This window comes from Camellia sinensis, chromosome 4 (genome assembly GCF_055761805.1).
Source record: "Camellia sinensis isolate YWXY chromosome 4, ASM5576180v1, whole genome shotgun sequence".
Classification (NCBI taxonomy): domain Eukaryota; kingdom Viridiplantae; phylum Streptophyta; class Magnoliopsida; order Ericales; family Theaceae; genus Camellia; species Camellia sinensis.
The window spans coordinates 77319895-77339097 of NC_138964.1; the positions used below are offsets into that span (position 1 = coordinate 77319895).

Consider the following 19203-nt stretch of genomic DNA (forward strand, 5'->3'; position numbering starts at 1 on the left):
CAGGTGGTTTTGCCTCAGCCTCAGGCTCAGCCATGACACTTATGCAAGTCACACAACAAAGGAACATTGAACCAACAAACTACCAGCAAACACAACAACCAACACCCATAGCAATCAAGAAAGGCAAGAAAACAACTAAAAAATAAGAGCCCAGGACTGCCGAACAAAATTGAGGCATGAATTAGACCAAAAAATCTCAATACCAACAAAAGATCAAAGACCCCTTGCTAGGGTATTTTCAACTCCTATAGGTTGGATTCCAACAAGGAGAAACAACAAAAGACAAGCCCAATCATAGATTCTAAGATTTAGAGCAAGAAATTCGAAAAACATTCAAAATAGAAAACTCTCATCAGGGGTGATCCAAAAATTCCACAAAAATATCATCACACTCAGGAGAGAATTTCGAGCTTGTGGTGAGATTCCCGTCCGTACAGCGCTGATGCAACGCTAACATCATTGTACGGATGATGACGTCAACACGTCTCTGTCACCTCGAGTCAATCTCCAGAATCTGTAGAAAACTTGCTAGTGTAGAATGGGTTGCTTTGATACCAAGTTAGAATGGAAAAATGGAGGAATTTAGGGTTAGGGTTAGGGTTAGAGAGGAAGAAAGAGAGAAAGAGGCCAGAAGAGAAAAAGATACTGTGCCTAAATGGTTTTGAGTTCGTAACGTACTTTACACCAACAAATATATTTATATAAAATCTAACATTACAATCTGATCGTAGTACCCTCAACTTAAGAAAATAATAACACAGGAACGTAAAACTATTCTAGTGTCATTGACTTTATTCTAACTATTCCGTGTTAGCTTAGCTGTTGTAAAGTTGTATATGCTCTTTTTCTTTTTAGGACGGGATCAAGGGTAATTCGTAAAACTATTCTAACAGTGTCATTGACTTTATACTAACTATTTTGTGTTAGCTTAGCTGTTGTAAAGTTGTATATGCTCTTTTTCTTTTTAGGTTGGGATCAAGGGTAATTTTCGCAAGTTCTAACTTTCTTGGGCTGCAGGGGTCCCTCACACATTGATTGTAGCATGGGACAATCAGGTTTTGGGGTCCTCCAGTATGGGTTTTTGGGAGGTTTAAATGGGTTTTATTAGTAGAAGCTTCTTGGCTTCCAAATAGTTGGTTCAAGTTCTAATTGGGTAGAATTGGTTACAGTCTATATATCCGCCGTGTAGGCGTGTGCAATTTTTCAATTCAATGGAGACTATGTTTTAGAAGTTTTTTTGAACTTTTTTTTTTTTTTTTCGAGATTGTATGATGAGTTTAGGCATGATACTTGGATTTTTCTTCTTCTTTTCTATCCTCTACACCTTTGAAGCCTTCAGTCCATAACCATTTCTAAACAACCTTTGTTTTAGGTCTAATGAACCCCATTGAAAAGTGTAGTTCATTCCATCTTTTTCCTGAGAAGCCCAATATCTGTAAAAAGTTACAGAACTCATAACAGTCACCAAGTCAACTGATGTTCTCCTTGTTTAGTTAAGACCTCGTAACCTTGTCATTTTAATGTGCTCGTGGAAGATCCTTAAAACCCCATATACCAACCACCAGGTACATAAATTTGTTCAAATCAGGCCACAAAAGCCATTGCAGATCACTTTTCCATATCAAAGGTTGTAGGAGAGTGAAAATCTAAGTTTTATATCATAATGCCAACAGTAGTGTGAAAATCTAAGATCATGATGCAAAGATCAAGCATCTCAAACATGCAGTTCAGTGTATGTGGATTATGTGCAAACTGCAAAGGTTTGAAGAAATCATAAATAAATTTGATGGTAGATTTTTCTAAAGCTTAGGTCATCTTAACTGTATTGTATCACTAAACTGTATTGTAAACTCAATTTGTTTTTATACAAATTTTTATTGACTTTTTTTGTCACATATTTAGTTTTCTAGACCACACAGTTATACAAGTATATTAGAGATTATTTTTAGAAAAAACAAAGAACAATTGTGTAAAACGCAAACATTGTATTTGGCTGTCCTCTATTAAGGAAATCAATTCATAGCTTTATTTTTATTTTTTGATGAGTATAAGATATATTAACAGGACTTCCCTGTACAAAAACCAAAAAGGCCAAGAGCACAAGGGTCACACAACTAAAGGCATTCCCTGAAATGCAACTCTTATATAAAATCTAATAACAAGAACGAAGACTCACAAAACTCTTCCTTTAACCATAAATGGAAAGGAATGTATAAAATTTAGCTTAATTTTATGTATAGGCATGTCTAAATCCTACCCTCCCCCTCGAGGGTTTCCTCTCTTCTCTGCTCACCTGGCCTTTCCGCTTCCTCTATAGAAGGAGGAGCCATAAGCATAGAGTAGTCTTCCTGTGTAACCAAAGGCCCCTCATTCAAAATGTCAAGGCGGTGGGACTATTCCTTCTGCGCCCAGGCCCAGTACTTCAATAAATCCCAAAAGCCCCTAATTCAAAATATAGTGTGAGGGAAGATCTAGGATAGGCGGCCAACCTCTTGGAGAGAGTGATGTGCATGGACCAGGTGAGTAGGGATACAGGTCCGTGTACTGCTCACCATCGGGCAAGTGCTTGGTGACATCCGGTTTCATTCTGTCCAAAGACACCACATGATGCACAAAGGCGTCAAAGCTCCACTCCTTTGTTGCTCTTGACTCGAATTGCATGGTTCATTCCTGTAGAGACATGAGGCTCTACATGAATAGAGATCGAGACAGCAAAATTGAACCAAAGCTCTTCATCTTATAGATCGATGAAGAGTCGAGAGGAGGGATGATTAGATATTACTGAGAGAAATAGAGGGAGTAGTGGACCATGGGAAGATTGAACAGAAGCTCTTCATCTTATGAAGTGTCAAGAGGAGGGATAGTTAGATATTATTGAGAGAAATAGAGCCAGGAGTGGATCATCTTTCATCTTAGTCGTTGAAAGAAGCTTGGCTTTGGTGGAGGAGGGTTTTGATTGAATCTTGGTGGGTTTTGAAAGCCTTGGTTTGTTACAGTTTTAGTGAGGAACCTTCTTCATATTTTGATGTGGTGGTTGATGTTGAGAATGAGCAGGAAGATTTTGGTGATCAAGATTTCAACTTGAAGTCTTTGTTTGAATATGAAACAAAGGAATCAATGACTCTCTTCCAAACCTTTCTGCTATGAAGATGGGGATTGTGAAAGGATTTCTAATCCTGAACAATGTTATAAGGTATGTGATTCTATTTAGCCTAGTGCTACAAATTCCTCTTCGTTTCCGAGGTATGTATCATGTTTATTGGATCATCTTAATAGGGGTTATGGCTGTGCTCAGGTTTTGCCTTATTTTTCTTCTGATATTTTTCTTCCTGTCCCTTGTCATCCTTGAAGATTTGGTTCCAATGAGAAAGGGTCATTACCTTGTTTGCCTTTAGAGAATCTCACAGGGAATCACATCCTCTTATCAAAATAAATACAGATTTACATGAGATTTAAACTACAAAGGGGGAGTCCAATGGTCACAAAACGATGTGGGTTATGTATGAGTACAAGTGCTTGTGAGTGGGATTCTTGACGAAACTAATAAATGGTTGAGGGAAATGAGTCAATTCATCTCTTTTCCCCTTGGTGAGAAAGGAATGTTTCTATTTGACAAATTTACAGTAGAAATAAGGAAGAGAGAAGAATAAGCATTCTACAGCTAATGTGAGAAACCCTTATGAAAATTAGGGTTATGCTCTTTAGCTCTTTTATTTATATTAGTAAGATTCAGATTACATAATTACCCCTTGAACTTTAATAAACCATAACACACAGCACACCCCTTCACGTTGGTGCAAAGATGTCTTTTATGCCTAACTTGCAACAAATGGGGTGAAAAACCATACTTCTAAGACCTTTCATGAACACATTGGCCAACTGATCTTCTGACCTCATGAACGGCATACAAATCAAGCCCTTATTTAGCTTCTCCTTGATGAAGTATCTGTTAGTTTCAATATGTTTGGTTCTATCATGTTGAATTGGATTGTGAGTAATACTAATGGTAGCCTTATTGTCACAATATAATGTTATGGGTTTACCACAACATATTCCGATATCCCCTCGTAAGGATTGGAGCCACAAGAGTTCACATATACCTTGGGCCATAGTCGTGTACTCCGCCTCTGCACTAGATCTAGCTAGCATTTCAGAAGGAAATCACACTTCTGAGAATCTGTTTAAGTCTTCGCAAATCAGAAGGAGATTGCACTTTTGAGAATATGGTTTGCGTAGAGGATTTGAACCCAGAGTTACGAAGAAATCAACAAGTTGGGAGCCTGAGTTTCGCCTTGACTAAGTCGCGATGGTCGAACAAGCCACGAATTGGAATCGCAAGTCCCACCCAGGTCTAATTTTGATTCACAAGATCAAACCTAGGTCTGATTTTGATTTGCGAAATCAAATTGCAAGGCCAAATTGAGGTTGAGATTTGATCTACGAAGTCAATCTACGAACACAAGAGCAGTGAGCAAGTCGCAGGTTAACGTTCAGACGGAAGCTTGATTTGCGACTTCGACCAATAACAGGACAACTACGCGAAGGCTTTAATCAGTTCATGAAAGAGAAACACTTCAGTTGAAGGTACCAAATGATCCTCCAATTGTTGTAACTCAACTGTAATCTCCAAATTTCATTAGGGGATTGAAAGGAATTCTGGGTTTAATAACCAGAATTAGGGCTCAACCAAAGCTCTAATACCAAGATGATGGAACCAATTCAAGAAAGAGATTTCATTAGAGTGAAAATCCCAAAATGGGTACAAGAGCTCTCAAGTTTTGAAGTATTAAATATCAAAATATCATAAATTGAATATTAGAGGGGCCTAACCACCTATTTATAGGATGAAGATCCAACCAACTCTAACTCTCTCTTATGGTGCTAAACATAACGACCATACTAGTTCTAGTAACGCCAATTAGAAAGGCTGTATGTGACTGTGAGAGGGATAAAATCACTAGGTCTTGATGGATACACTATGGGTGTTTTCAAGATTGTCGGAATGTTTCTAAAGCTTATTTAGTTTGAGTTTTTATGGAGTTATTTGAGAATGCTTGTACCAGCGTGTCTTTCATTTGTTTGATACCTAAAAATGGAATTCTATCAAGGTTAGCCACTTTAGGTCAATTAGTCCAGATTCATCATTGTATAAAATTTTGGGAAATTTTTGTCGAAAAGGCTGGGCAATTCAGGATGATACTATCTCTTTAGCACATGAAACGTTTGGGGAAGGTTGTCAGATTTTAGATGTTTATTCTAGTTGTAAATGAGGCAGTTGAAGAATATAGAGGGTCAAATGAGGAGAGCATGGAATGTTTGGGGAAGGTCATTAGATTTTGGACGCTTGTTCTAGTTGCAAATGAGGCAATTGAAGAATACAGTGAGTGTAAGAAGTAGAGTTCAATTTTTAAAGTGGATTTTGAGAAACCTTGTGATCATGTGGATTGGAGTTTCTTGAATTTTGCGATGCAAAGAAGGGGATTTGGCAATTGATGAAGATGATGGATTGAAGGGTTTTATTTATTTATTTATTTATTTTCTTACTATTGTTAATGGTAAGGCTGGAAAAATCTATAAGGGCTCCAGGGGTCCTAGGCAAGGTGACTTGTTCTTTTTTCTCTTTATCTTGGTCGTCTATGTTTTGGGCAGGGTGGTCAATAGAGCTAAGTAGGTTAGTCTTGTTGATGACATGTAATAGGGAGGTCTTGCGTCTCGCTGTCTCATTTATAGTTTGCTGATGATACCATCTTCTTTTCTTTTGGGGAGGAATAGAAGGTAGTTAATTTTGCTTAGTGGTTTTGAGAATTTTTGAGATGGTTTTAGGTCTTAAGGTCAAAATGATATTAATTTTAGGCCAGGTTAATTACAATGATTGGTGGGAATTTTAGGGTGTTCATTGTGCATTTTTCTTTCAATTACTCGGGGCTACCTTTAGGGAATAATATTAGGGCGGAGTCTTTTTGGGCTCTAATATTGGAAAAGATTGCTTAATGGTTGTTGGAGGGGGGGTATATTTTAGTGCAGTCAGTTTTGTGTAATATTTATTATCCTTTTTTTTAAAGGTTCCAATTGGGGTAGCAATTAAAATTGAGAAAATGATGAGGTATTTCTTGTGGGACGACATGGATGAAGGGAGAAAGGACTCATTTGGTGAATTGGGAGTGGTTTTTCTACCTAAAGATAAAGGGGGTCTTGCCATGGAAAACATTGTGATAAGGAACATTGCTCTTCTCTGAAAGTGGTTATGGATATTTCATTGAGTGTGATTCCCTATGGCATTTTGTCATTAAGAGTAAATTACGGAGTTCAAGTTAACAACATGGCTTCTCTTGTGGTTATTTGGGGTAACTATCAAACTCCATGGAAATATGTTTCTCAAATCCTCTCTCTTTTTGGTTATCGGTTTTCGGTTTTCTTTTTTTTTAAAATTTTTTTTTTTTCCCTTTTTTTTTTATCCCTTAAGGCGGGTCATGGGGATGGTATTTGGTGATAATTTTGTTTCATGTATTCCAGACTGCAGCAAAGAGTAAAATGATCATCACATTTTCTTATTCTTTTCTTTTTTTGTTTAGTGTTAGTGTAGCTATGTCATTTTAGTCTTTAATCTTATATTATAAATACATGTGTAAGAGGGGAGAACCCTAATTGATTCTATTGTTAATATAACATCAGCCGTTCTCTCGTTTTTTCTTTTCTCTCTCATACTTCTTCTTCTTTCATATGTAAATCTAACATTTTTATTTCTGAAGAAAGAAACTGTTTTGTTTTCAATAAAGAACCATAGTAGTTGAGCTACCACAAAAATGCTTTGATGCCTTGTGTTTACAACTTGTGTATTTTGTTTTGCAGGTCGCTGATGCTCCTCAGAAACGGAAGAAAGGCATGTTTGGGGCCAAAGGTGGTGATAAGGAGGTAATATTATTGCATTACAATTGTCCACTGTTGTGTTTTGACACTATTCTCTTAAATACCAAATATATTCATGTGAATTGTCACAGTTTTATCATTGAAGATTCCCCCTATCTGTTGATTTTACATCTTCATAGAAATTTGAGATAGCTTAAAATCCAACTCATCCATTTGATGAGATGTGTGAGTGTCACCTACTAGGCTGACTTTTTATGATGATGGAAATATGAACTTTTTTGGATATTGTTGAGCCTACACAAAAGGTATGGGCCTCTGTCACGTCAGAGCTGCTCATTGTAGATATGTTCCTCAAATTTGGATGATGTGCCTCTGATGTTCTTTATTAGTAATGAACCTAAGGAATAGAAACCTAGTGATGGCAGGCATAGATAGGAGATACCATATGCCTACTAGTCAATATGATAAACCAAACAGTTAGGAATCTTAGAAAGAGATGTAGAGCAAAGGTTATGTTAGCATATTTTTTTGTTTTACTCATTTCCTACTAATGTTGTCACGACCCTAGTGATGACCGGCCAATAGTCCTTGACTACCAAAGGCCTAACTTCTAACCTATAAATAAGCTTGAATAATAATTGGGCCAAAATTAGCAGTAGCATTTCTATGGACCATTGCAATCCCATTCAGAGCAAGTGCATAAGAACATGAAATGAAATATTCAACCTCATTCATTTAATTCTTCAGAACATCACAAAGTTACGTATCTACGAAACTTTTGATACTTTACAAATGGTAACTCTTTATAGCATTACAAAATGCACATTACCCTATGAAGGCCACAAAATATTACAAAAGTACCTATTCTCTTTTCAAAAGCTAAGTATCTGTAAAACTTCTATAATTTCAAAACATAACTTGACTACTGTATTACTTGTGTGTGAAGCTTAAGCAAAACAAAGATCTCCATCAAACTTGTTTTTCTTCACCTACATACGTATAAGGGAGGGGGGGTGTCCTAGCCCAATGAATAGTATTATAACAAAGTGATAAAATGAATGGATACCAACGATTTCTTCAATTCAAAAGCACATCTAAACAAAGTTTTAACCAATTCAAAACATATCTTATCGAAAGAAAAATCTTTTCCAATAACATGATGATGTACATCCACAAGAACAAAACCAAGGAATAACTGACCCGGGTATCGATTAAACAAACTCACCCGTAGATGGCAAAAGAGATCTCAATCTATCGCAACAACCCCCCCCCCCCCCCCCCCCCCCAAAAAAATAGGTAGGACTAATCCGGGGATGCCATCTTTATATATTTCATACATGAATATAGGATATCCATTCATAACGAAGCATTTCAATCTATTTGAAAATATGATTTGATTACCAAAATAGAATTTGAACTTACCTTTGAGATAATACTACTCATCAATTGCTCTTGCAATTGAGGATGATCCACAGGATTATGAACCTACACAAGTATAAGAAGTAATGTCAATTTTGCGCTCCCAAGTAAGAAACTAGCTCCCAACTGAGATAGAACTTCTCAAATATACAAAATCTCAAATAAACAAAAGAAAAACAACTCAAAACTTATTCTAGTACTTTCTATTTACGTAATATTTAATTATACTTAACAAAGACAATTTGTAGTTGACATCAATATCTAATATTTATTCACATTTTAACACATACCATACCATACCAAGCCTTAAGTCCTATCAAATGGGGTCGGCTACATGAATCCTTCTTCTCCACGCGGCCCTATCAAAGGCCATTTCATTAGTCAAATTAAATAGATTCATATCTCTATTTATAACACTAGTCAACGTTAATCTAGGCCTACCCCGTCCCCTAACACTTCCATCTACCGTTACAGCATCACATCTTTTCACTACTGCCTCTGTTGGTCTCCGTTGAATATGACCAAACCATCTCAAACGATTCTCTCTCAACTTATCTTCTATCGGTGTTACTCCTACCCATTCCCGAATACACTCATTCCTAATCCTGTCCTGTCTAGTCTTACCAGCCACACTCATCTTATCTACATGTTGTTTCTTGGTTGCCCAACACTCCGTCCCATACAATATAGCTGGTCTAATAGCCGTTCTATAAAACTTACCTTTTAGTCTAGTGGGTATTCGTTTATCGCACAATACCCCAGACGCACTTCTCCACTTACACCATCCCGCCTTAATCCTATGGGCCACATCTGCATCAATCTCTCCCGCTGTTGTGATAATCGACCCTAAATAACGAAAATGTTCACTCTTAGGCAGTTCTTGGTTCTCAATCTTCACTTCTCCTCTGCTTTCATTGTTACTATTACTAAATTTACACTCCATGTACTCTGTCTTAGTTCTGCTTATCCGAAATCCTTTAGATTCAAGAGCTTTTCTCCAAATCTCCAACTTTGTGTTAACTCCTTCTCTAGTCTCATCCACTAACACAATATCGTCTGCAAAAAGCATACACCATGGCACGTCATCCTGAATATTTATCGTCAACTCGTCCATAACTAAAGCAAAAAGATAAGGATTTAAGGTAGATCCTTGGTGTAACCCTACAGTGATAGGAAATTCATTTGTTTCTCCAGCTGGCGATCTAATAGTGGTCACCACCCCTTCATACATGTCCCTAATCACGTCAATGTAGCCTTTTGTCACCCCTTTCTTCTCTAACGCCCACCATATTATATCTCGGGCACTCTGTCATATGCTTTCTCAAGGTCGATAAACACCATATGAATGTCTCTTTTCTTTTCTTTATACTTTTCTATTACTCTCCTCAAAAGATAGATCGCTTCCATTGTTGACCTACCAGGCATAAATCCAAATTGATTCTCTGACACCTCTGTTATGTCTCGCAATCGGTGTTCCATCACCCTCTCCCACACTTTCATTATATGACACATTAGCTTAATTCCTCTATAATTATTACAGTTCTGGACATCGCCTTTATTCTTATTGATTGGCACTAAAATACTCTTCCTCCACTCATCTGGCATGTTCCTAGTCAACAAAATTTTGCTAAACAACCTAGTCAACCAAGCAACTCCTTTTTTACCCAAACACTTCCAAGCTTCAATAGGGATATCATCAGGTCCTAAAGCCTTATTTGATTTCATCTTCTTAAGTGCAATCTCCACTTCAAAGTTCCTAATCCGGCGATAGAACCTATAGTCTTGGTTTATCGTATTACTGATTATTTCTTCCCCTATTGTCGTACTACCATGTTCCTCATTTAACAGTTTCTCAAAATAATTCTTCCATCTTTCCTTAATCTCATCATCCTTCACCAACACCTTAGAATCCTCACTCTTGATGCACTTTACTTGATTAAAATCTCTTGTTTTCCTCTCCCGTATCTTAGCAAGTTTGTATACCCTCTTCTCTCCCTCCTTACTATCTAGTCTAGTGTATAGGTCATCATAAACTTTCAATTTAGTCTCTCTCACTACTTTCTTGACCTCCTTATTAGCCAATCTATAGCTCTTAAGGTTTTCCTCAGTTCTATCCTTCTGCCACTTTTTAAAGCACTCTTTTTTTGCCTTAACTACCGCTTGGACCTCTTCCCTCCACCACCAAGTTTCCCTAGAGCTGGGTCCCGTTCCTTTCGACTCTCCAAACACTTCCCTTGAGATTCTCCTCATATAATTGGTCATCGAATTCCACATAGTGTTAGCATCACCTTCTAAGTCCCAAGTACCTTCCTTATCCATTCGATTCTTAAATATTTCTAGTTTATCCCCTTTTAAGTCCCACCATCTCGTCCTACGACGCCCACCATCCTTCCTAGCTTGGTATTGCTCTCTAAAACATAAATCTAGTACCAAAATCCTATGTTGAGAGACCAGACTCTCTCCAGGAATCACCTTACAATCATTGCATTTTAGGCAGTCCACTTTTCTCACTAAGAAATAATCTATTTGGCTCTTAACTAATCCACTCTTAAAGGTTATCAAATGCTCCTCCCTCTTCTTATGCATAGTATTGGCCACCACCAGGTCAGAAGCCAACGCAAAATCTAAGATTCTCTCTCCAGCCTCATTTCTGTCACCAAAACCGTATCCACCATGCACCCTTTCATAACCTACTTTATCTATGCCCACATGGCCATTAAAATCTCCATCTATAACCAGGTTCTCTCCTACGGGTATCTCCTGTAAGATCTCATCCATTTGCTCCCAAAAATCCCTCTTAGTCTGATCATCTAACCCTACTTGAGGGGCGTAAGCGCTAATAATGTTCACTATATTCCCTCCAATAACTAGTTTAACTAACATAATCCTATCTCCTTTCCTAGTGACCGCCATCACACTTTCCACAAGACCCTTGGCAATTATGATTCCTACCCCATTCCTGCGTCTATCCTTACCACTATAATAAAGTTTAAAACCAGTATCCTCAATTTCCCTAGCTTTCTCTCCCATCCACTTAGTTTCTTGTATGCAAGCTATACTAACTCTCCTCCTAATCATAACATCTACCAATTCCATCGTCCTACCAGTTAAGGTTCCTATGTTCCAAGTGGCTATCCTAAACCTATAGTCTTGGACTAGCTTCTTTACCCGCGCTCGTCCAGAAAAACGCGGAAACCTTTGCCCATTTTTCACAGCACCCAGGCGTCGATGCGGCGCCCCTTGCTCACTTTTCGAAACACCCGGAGGCAGGCACAACGCGTCACTTAAGGGGAACGACCTAGCATTTAAACGATTCAAAGTAGGATTCATTTTCATAAGGGATCCGAGCGGCTTTTTTACGTGTTGGCTGTCGGCTATCTAACACACAACCCTCCTCCTTAAACGATTCAAATTTTGAGAAGTTATCAAAATTTGAAATTCAAAATTGAAATTTGAGGTAGTTGTGCAGGGGTAATTTGTAAATAAAAAAAATAAGTGACTATTCACACCAACAGAGATGTGTGCTTTATATAATAATATAGATAGTATAGGTACTTAATATATAAAATATATGCATGCTCCTATAGACGCTCCCAGCTTTAGTTTCATCATCATACTCATGACAGTTATGCAGTCTAAATCGATTAACTCTCTCTCTCTCTCTCTCTTTCTGGTGCAATTGTTCAATTATCAGTTCATCATCCAGAGTAATTTGCAATATGCTGCTCTAAGTGCTTTGAGAAGACTTCCTCTGGATCCAGGAAATCCAGCATTTCTCCATCGTGCTGTACAGGGGTTAGTTTTCTACCTTTCAGTTTTCATTGTTTTCAAAGTATAAGAGTTGTGTCACTAAAACATGATTTTCAACCAGTCATATGGTAAGTTATTGTATATAGCTCCTGGTGATACTTTCTTCAATGGTTTTCTTTACATAAATTTGTTGACTTTTTGAGGAAGATGTACATCTGTGAAGATTTGCAGGACTAGTACTTTGTTTTTGTATGCATCATGCATACAGGGTTTTGTGTGCGTTTGTTGGCTTGGCTCTTTTCTAATGAAATTTTACAAGGTGGTTCTCTTTCAATTTTTAAATTGTTATGAAAAGCTACTTTGCTACTTATAATGTGTTTACACTCGTGAATAAATCTCTCTTTCTCTCTCCCTTTCTTTCGTTGTTGACATCTTGACTAAATGTGCTGCTAAATAATTGAAACTAGACCGACACTGACTAGATTGTTAGTCTACTCATTTTAACTTGTTCTTGATAAGTGACTGAAACTTTGCCTCAGTGTACTAAAAGATCTCCTCTAAAGTAAGGATGAAAAAGTCAAGGAGACTTGGAGAGATGCCGTGGTATTTCCATTTTAATATTCTATTGTAGAAGCTCTCATTTAATCTTAAAATTCACTTTCAAAGTAAGGCTTGACTATCGCATGGGGGTAGACACCCCTTGGTTAAGACTGTTTTGAGTGGTATTCCCATTTATTTCTTGTCTTTGTTCAAGATTCCAGTGAAGGTGGCAATGTCATCAGAAAAGTTGATGAGGGATTTATTTTGGGAAGGCAAGGACGTAGGAAAGAAGGATCACTTGGTGAATTGAGATTTAGTTTCGTTGCCTAAGGAGAAGGGGGGTTTTGCTATTGGTAACATTGTGGCTAGGAACATGGCTCTTCTTAGCAGATGGTTATGGAGATTTCCAATTGAGAGTGATTCACTATGGCATTCGGTCATTCGGTTATTAGAAGCAAGTATGGGGCTGAAGAAAATGGTAGGGATTCATAGGTGGTTCTAAGGGATAACTGTGGGGCTCCTTGGAAATCAGTTTCTCAAATTTACACATTTTGGTCTCGTTATCTTTCCGTAAGGGTGGGCAATGGGGAACTCATTCAATTTTGGGAGGATGTTTGGATGGGTCAATCTTCTTTTCCTTCGGATTTTTCACATCTTTATTGAGTGGCTTGGTCTCATAATTCTTCTATTGCTTCCATGGCTTGCTCATTTTTAGCTCTAATTTCATGGAATTTTGATTTTTTTAGGAATCTTAATGATAGGGAGGCTACACAGCTGACTACTTCGTCGTCTATAATTGATCATTTCTCTTTAGCTCCTTTTTTAGAGAATAAGAGGGTTTGGGCTCTTTATTCATCCGGTATATTTTCTTGTAAGTTTTTTTTTGATAAAATCATCGATAATCTTCATGTTCCTCAATTTCCTTTTTGCAAAAGAATTTGGAAGGCTTTTGTTCCTTTACCCTGTGTTTGGTTGGGGGATTTAGAAAGGAATTTGAAAAGAAAACAGGAAAAGTTAGGTGAAATGTGAATAAAATAAACCCATATTTTGCCTTTGCCTTTGCCTTTGCCTTTGGCTTTTCCTTTTCTCTTTCCAAATCTCTTCCCAAATCTCCTAACCAAATATAGCACTGAAGGTGAAGGTGTTCATGTAGGCCTTGCTGCATAAAGGCATCTTGACAAATGACACATTGTAGAAATGGAGACTTTATCATTTTTTAAATTCTCAGTGGTGCATTCTGTGTTGTAAGAATGGGGAATCCTTGGATCATTTATTTTTTCACAACTGTTTTGAATTTATGGCACATATTGTTTCTTTTGAGGAAAGTAATGTGGGTGGCACCAAAAGGTAGTGTGCATATGCTTCTAGTTGTTTTTGGCGCTTTCGGAGGATCGAAGAGAGCCAAAGTGCTATGGTCTTGTGCCATCTTTGTAACTTTTTGGATTCTATTGTTAGAAAGAAATGCCTGGTTGTTTGAAGAAAAATTTTGGGAAGTGGATTGTTTGTGGGATAAAGTTTGTCACTTAACTTCCTTTTGGGCTTCGGGGAATTCTCTCTTTAAGGGGTTTCACTTTTTTTGTTATTGATTGTCGGTGTGTGATATGTAGGCTTTTGCTTGAGATAATCTTGTAAGGGTTATGTTCTTTGTATTTCATTTTCCTTTTGTAGGAGGATATTTTATCCTTGCTCCCTTTTTTGATTTATCAATGAAATCTTTTGTTGTTGATCCCCAAAAAAAAAAAAAATGATAGCCTTACTGTTATGTTGTTCACTGTCTCTTTAAGCAATTACGAGTAACTCCTTGGGCTGAGATGGTGGTTGCTTGGTTGGACTGTGCGTTGAAGAACTGCTTTCTAGGAACAAAAGACTTAGCCGTCCGTTCTTGGCCTTTTGGTGCAGTCCACAATATGAGCAAGGAAAACCAAAATTAAGGAAGCATTAATGTGTGGAAATGCTTGGTTTGGGGCTGAACTAAGCCTATCTATAATTATGTTTCTAGTTGTAGAAGATGCTTATTTATGTTTATTTTAGGTTAATAAAGCTACTGGTCAATTTTAAGGTTAGAGGTATTTTGGTAATTTACAGAATTTTTGGATATGGGTTTTGTGAGTAATTCTATTTACACACCACAAAAAATCTCAGTATACACTATTTATGTCGTTCGGATATGAATTTCTGAACAAAAGTCAAATGTTTAGATATAAACTTATGAACAAAAAGCAATTGTTTGGATATAAATAGTTGAACGGAATATATTTGAACAATTTATTTTTGTTCATTAGTTTATGTCTGAACATTTGTTTTTTGTTCAAAAGTTTATATCTGAACAGAACAGATGGTGTGTATTGAGATTTCATGTGGTGTGCAAATATAATTTCCCGGGTTGTGTGGGTCACCCATGAGTTGTCTTGTCAGTCAAGTTATTAAATTAGTTTTTATTTATGGTTTTATTTAGTCTTAGATAAGCTTTGGAAGTTTTCTATTTTGATGTCCCAATTGGTTGAGGAAGTCTTTAAAGTTTATATAAAGTCATGTAATGCTTCTAATTCTATGGAGTTGATATTTTATAGAATTTTTAAAGTTTTGAAGCTTTCTTATTCTATGGAGTTGATATGATTTGTGTGATGCAATCAAATCATAGATGTGATGCCTAGGCCTCTAAGAGTGATTTCTAGAAACTACCTTCTCCTTCTCCTTTCTCTTGTAAGTTTTATAATGTTTTTGTATGTTCAACTTGTGTCGATGTACAAAGAGTTCATCAGTTTATATAGCCTTAAATCTATAACTGAAAAAGGAAATGCTAACCAATTCCTATTTGCACAATCATGCCATATATACACAACATGCCATATATACAATATATTCTCACACCCTCGCTCAAACTCAAGGTGTTTTAGTAGAAAACACTGAGAGTTTGCTAAGAAAAAATTGAAACCGAGCGGTAGTATGAGTCTTGGTGAAGAAGTTCGTAAGTTGCAAAGTCGAGGAGACAAAAGGAAGCAAGATAGAGCTAGACTGCAGATGCTGTCGGACAAAATGACAATCAATCTCAATGTGTTTAGGCCGTTCATGGAAGACAGTATTGTGGGCAATTTGAATAGCACTGCAGTGATCACAAGAGAGAGAGGTCGGAGAAGACTGAGGTACATCCAACTTAGTCAAGAGACAACGAAGCCAAACAATCTCAGTAGTGGCATGAGCCATAGCATGGTACTCAGCCTCCGCAGTGGAATGCGCAATAACAGTCTGTTTCTTTGCCTTCCAAGAGATCAAGGAATCACCAAGAAACATGCAAAAGCCAAAAGTGTACTTGCGATCAGTGACATCACCAGCCTAATCAGAATCAGCATAAGCGACCAAGTCCAAAGAGGAAGTTGAAGACAATAGTAAACCTTGAAATATAGTGTTCCGGAGATATCGAAGAATCCGAACTCAGGTAGCCCAATGGGTAGAGCGAGGAGCAGAGACAAACTGGCTAACCATATGAACAACATAGGCAAGATCAGGACGAGTAATTGTCAGATAGACTAAGCAACCCACGAACTTTCGATATAATGTGGGATCATCTAGAGAGACACCATCAGTAGAGTTGAGCTTCATATTAACAGCCTAATCACTATTCGTGGGTAATGTTCACAGCCCCCTAAAACAGTGACAAAATCTAAACTTTTAAAACTTAACCTCTTCCGCCTTTATTACTCTAAACAAACCCTCAAAACCCCTATACTCTTATTGCAATTTCAGCCATAAAAAGCAATTAAAATAGAGGTCCCTATTCGTCCTACCTCACCTTTCTCACTCTATACTTGAAGGGAGCTCAACTGGGTATGACATCTAGTGAGACTTGTAAAATAAATAAAAAAATAAAAGCCCTTTATGATTTCCACAATCAACATTGATCATAAATAGAGGTCGTGGTCATGGTGTAACTAAGTTTTGGTCTTTTGTTGCACGTGGAGGACAGGGAAACCAATAAAAATGCAATAACAACATCAAAATGTGCAATTCTAAGACTGCATTGTCTTTTTGGCATCCATCTTTGCAATGAACTTTTCGTATAGCAATATGTAATTTATGTTATTTATCTGTTTTGCAAGTTATTCATTTCTTCTCAAAAGCTAAGAAAGATCAGTCTTTCATAGACTTTGTTTGGCTAAAATTATGATCCTTCAAAGACTTTGATTGCTAAAAGTCTTAACTTTACAAATTTGTAATTTTCTTTTGTCCTTCATGTTGGAATAACTTCTATTTTCTATATGGAGGGCATTGTAGCATGATCTTTTAGGTCTATATTTCCACAGGCATTTTTGTTTATAAAACTGGTTTAAATTAATTATGAACTCTGCTGTTATATTTCATGATCTTGTGGCTATCAGATGCCTGTATGAAATAGTTGTCATTTTCTCCCAATCCCTCTGTTATAGTTGTCACGTGTAATCTCATTTCATGAGTTTTGATTTAATTTATGCTATTGTAACTTACTAAACGTGCGCAACAAGGGCACTTTGTATTGGGTTTCTTGCTCTATATATTGTTAACTAAGTGGAGCTCATAGCAAGAACCATGAGGATGTGTTCATGGTACACTAAGCACGCTTTAGGTTTTAGTTATTTTTTGATTTTTAATCCTTTTATTTTCCTTTATGCCTTCAATTTGTTCTGTTTGGAAAGAGGGGGGTGATGCGGTTATGTGTTCATCTCAATCAGAACTTGTACTTGCTTTTCTGCAAATGTTATTTTGGCAGCCATAATTGGGTTGTTTGGGATGTTCTAAATAAGTGCACTTTTTGACTTTTTATGAAATATGGGTTGGGTATGAGTTGGGTTTGTAGTGATGTGGTAGAGAGGGGATGTGACTTAAATAAGATGATGTGACTTAAATAGAATAGTGACTTTTTGACTTTTTAGCTTTTTTGGGTTATGACAAAGAAGGCCTTAGTCTTTGGCTTCATTATTCCTGACCTTTTTTGCTAAGATTAACATATACTTCTACTCCTTAAAGTCAAGTTTCAACTTGTACCAGTGTTAAAATAATTCTTGAAATTATGTAATTGTTTTTTGATATTTTAAGGGCATGACACTAACATAGAGGTATCTTGAGATCCAAAGTCAGCACACTAACGTTAATAGCTGCTATGGTTGCCTTGATCCTCTAACCCCTGCTTTGGAATCTGCACGCTGTTCGTTGCAACAGCATCTCAGCCCTCGTAACAGTTGAACATTTGAAACTCAATATTGTTTCCTGTTGAAAAATCAATGTATAAAGAGAATTGTATTATTGATTGATATATTGTTACAAGATTGATGAATTACAATTCCTATACAATCTATATATAGAAGAAAATGTGGTAGTAGGTGTAGTGGAGGTGATAGTGGGTTAGGTGAAGTGGAGTGTGTGGTGAAGTGGAGGTAGGTGAAGTGGAGTGTGTAGTGGAGTAGGTGAAGGTAAAGATGGGAAATTCTAACAGCCCCCCGCAAACTCAAGGAGGAGAGAAACTAACCAACTTGAGTTTGGAGAGAGTAACAAAACAAGAAAATACATAAAAATAAAAAAGGATAGGAGACACTGTATGGTCGTGTCAGACCGTTGGTGAAGACACTATATGGGGTGTCATAACGTTGTAGAGGACACTGTATGGTGGTGTCAGACCGATGTAGAAGACAGTTTATGGGGTCATGTCGGACCGTTGTAGAAGACAGTTTATGGGGTCATGTCGGACCGTTGTAGAAGACAGTTTATGGGGTCATGTCGGACCGTTTGTAGAAGACAGTTTATGGGGTCATGTCGGACCGTTGTAGAAGACAGTTTATGGGGTCATGTCGGACCGTTGTAGAAGACAATGTTGTGACAGTTTACGGAGTCTTGCTGGACCCTTGTAGAAACTAACCGGAATCAATGTCGGGACAGTTTACAGAGTCTTGTCGGACCCTTGTAGAAACTAACCGGAATCTATGTCGGGACAGTTTACAGAGTCTTGTCGGACCCTTGTAGAAACTAACCGGAATCTATGTCGGGACAGTTTACAGAGTCTTGTCGGACCCATAAAGGAGCTAACCGGAATCAATGTCGGGACAGTTTACAGAGTCTTGTCGGACCCTTGTAGAAACTAACCGGAATCTATGTCGGGACAGTTTACAGAGTCTTGTCGGACCCATAAAGGAGCTAACCGGAATCAATGTCGGGACAGTTTACAGAGTCTTGTCGGACCCTTAAAAAGTCGCACCCTCAAAAGGTGTGCCCAATCTATCAAAAGGCGTGCCATCAAAAGGCGTGCCCACTTTATCAAACGGTGTGCCGGACATGATGGCGAGGCACGTGGGCGCCTTGGTTTGCGTGCCCGGTTGTCGGCTGGTGGCAAGAGGCGCGCGATGCGCGTGGCTGCCTTGGCTATATAACCAAGACGAAGGCAGAGGCTGAGGCAGAGAAAAAACTGAGAGAAACCTCTGAAAAATCCTTCGTGTGGTTGAGAAAGAGAGTTCTGAGAGAAAAACTCTGTAATATTCTGTAACACACTGTTGCCCAGAAAATGGCCTCGTCCTCGTCTTCCCGTGGACTGCTCACCCTCTTTCCCGACCTCAACGAGTCAACAAGAGAGAGAACTGGTGCGGTGGCACTGGAACCTCAACC

General features: G+C 37.8%; 1 protein-coding gene across 2 annotated transcripts in view; it reads left to right on the forward strand.

Annotated features, from left to right (window-relative positions):
* Window positions 1-19203, forward strand: part of LOC114269618 (SH3 domain-containing protein) — a 73614-nt gene that overhangs the window by 16529 nt on the left and 37882 nt on the right. For both annotated transcript variants that reach the window (XM_028210978.2, XM_028210979.2), the window contains exons 8-9: window positions 6850-6912; window positions 11981-12081. In XM_028210978.2, coding sequence (XP_028066779.2) covers window positions 6850-6912; window positions 11981-12081 — 164 coding nt within the window. The remainder of the gene's footprint in view (window positions 1-6849; window positions 6913-11980; window positions 12082-19203) is intronic.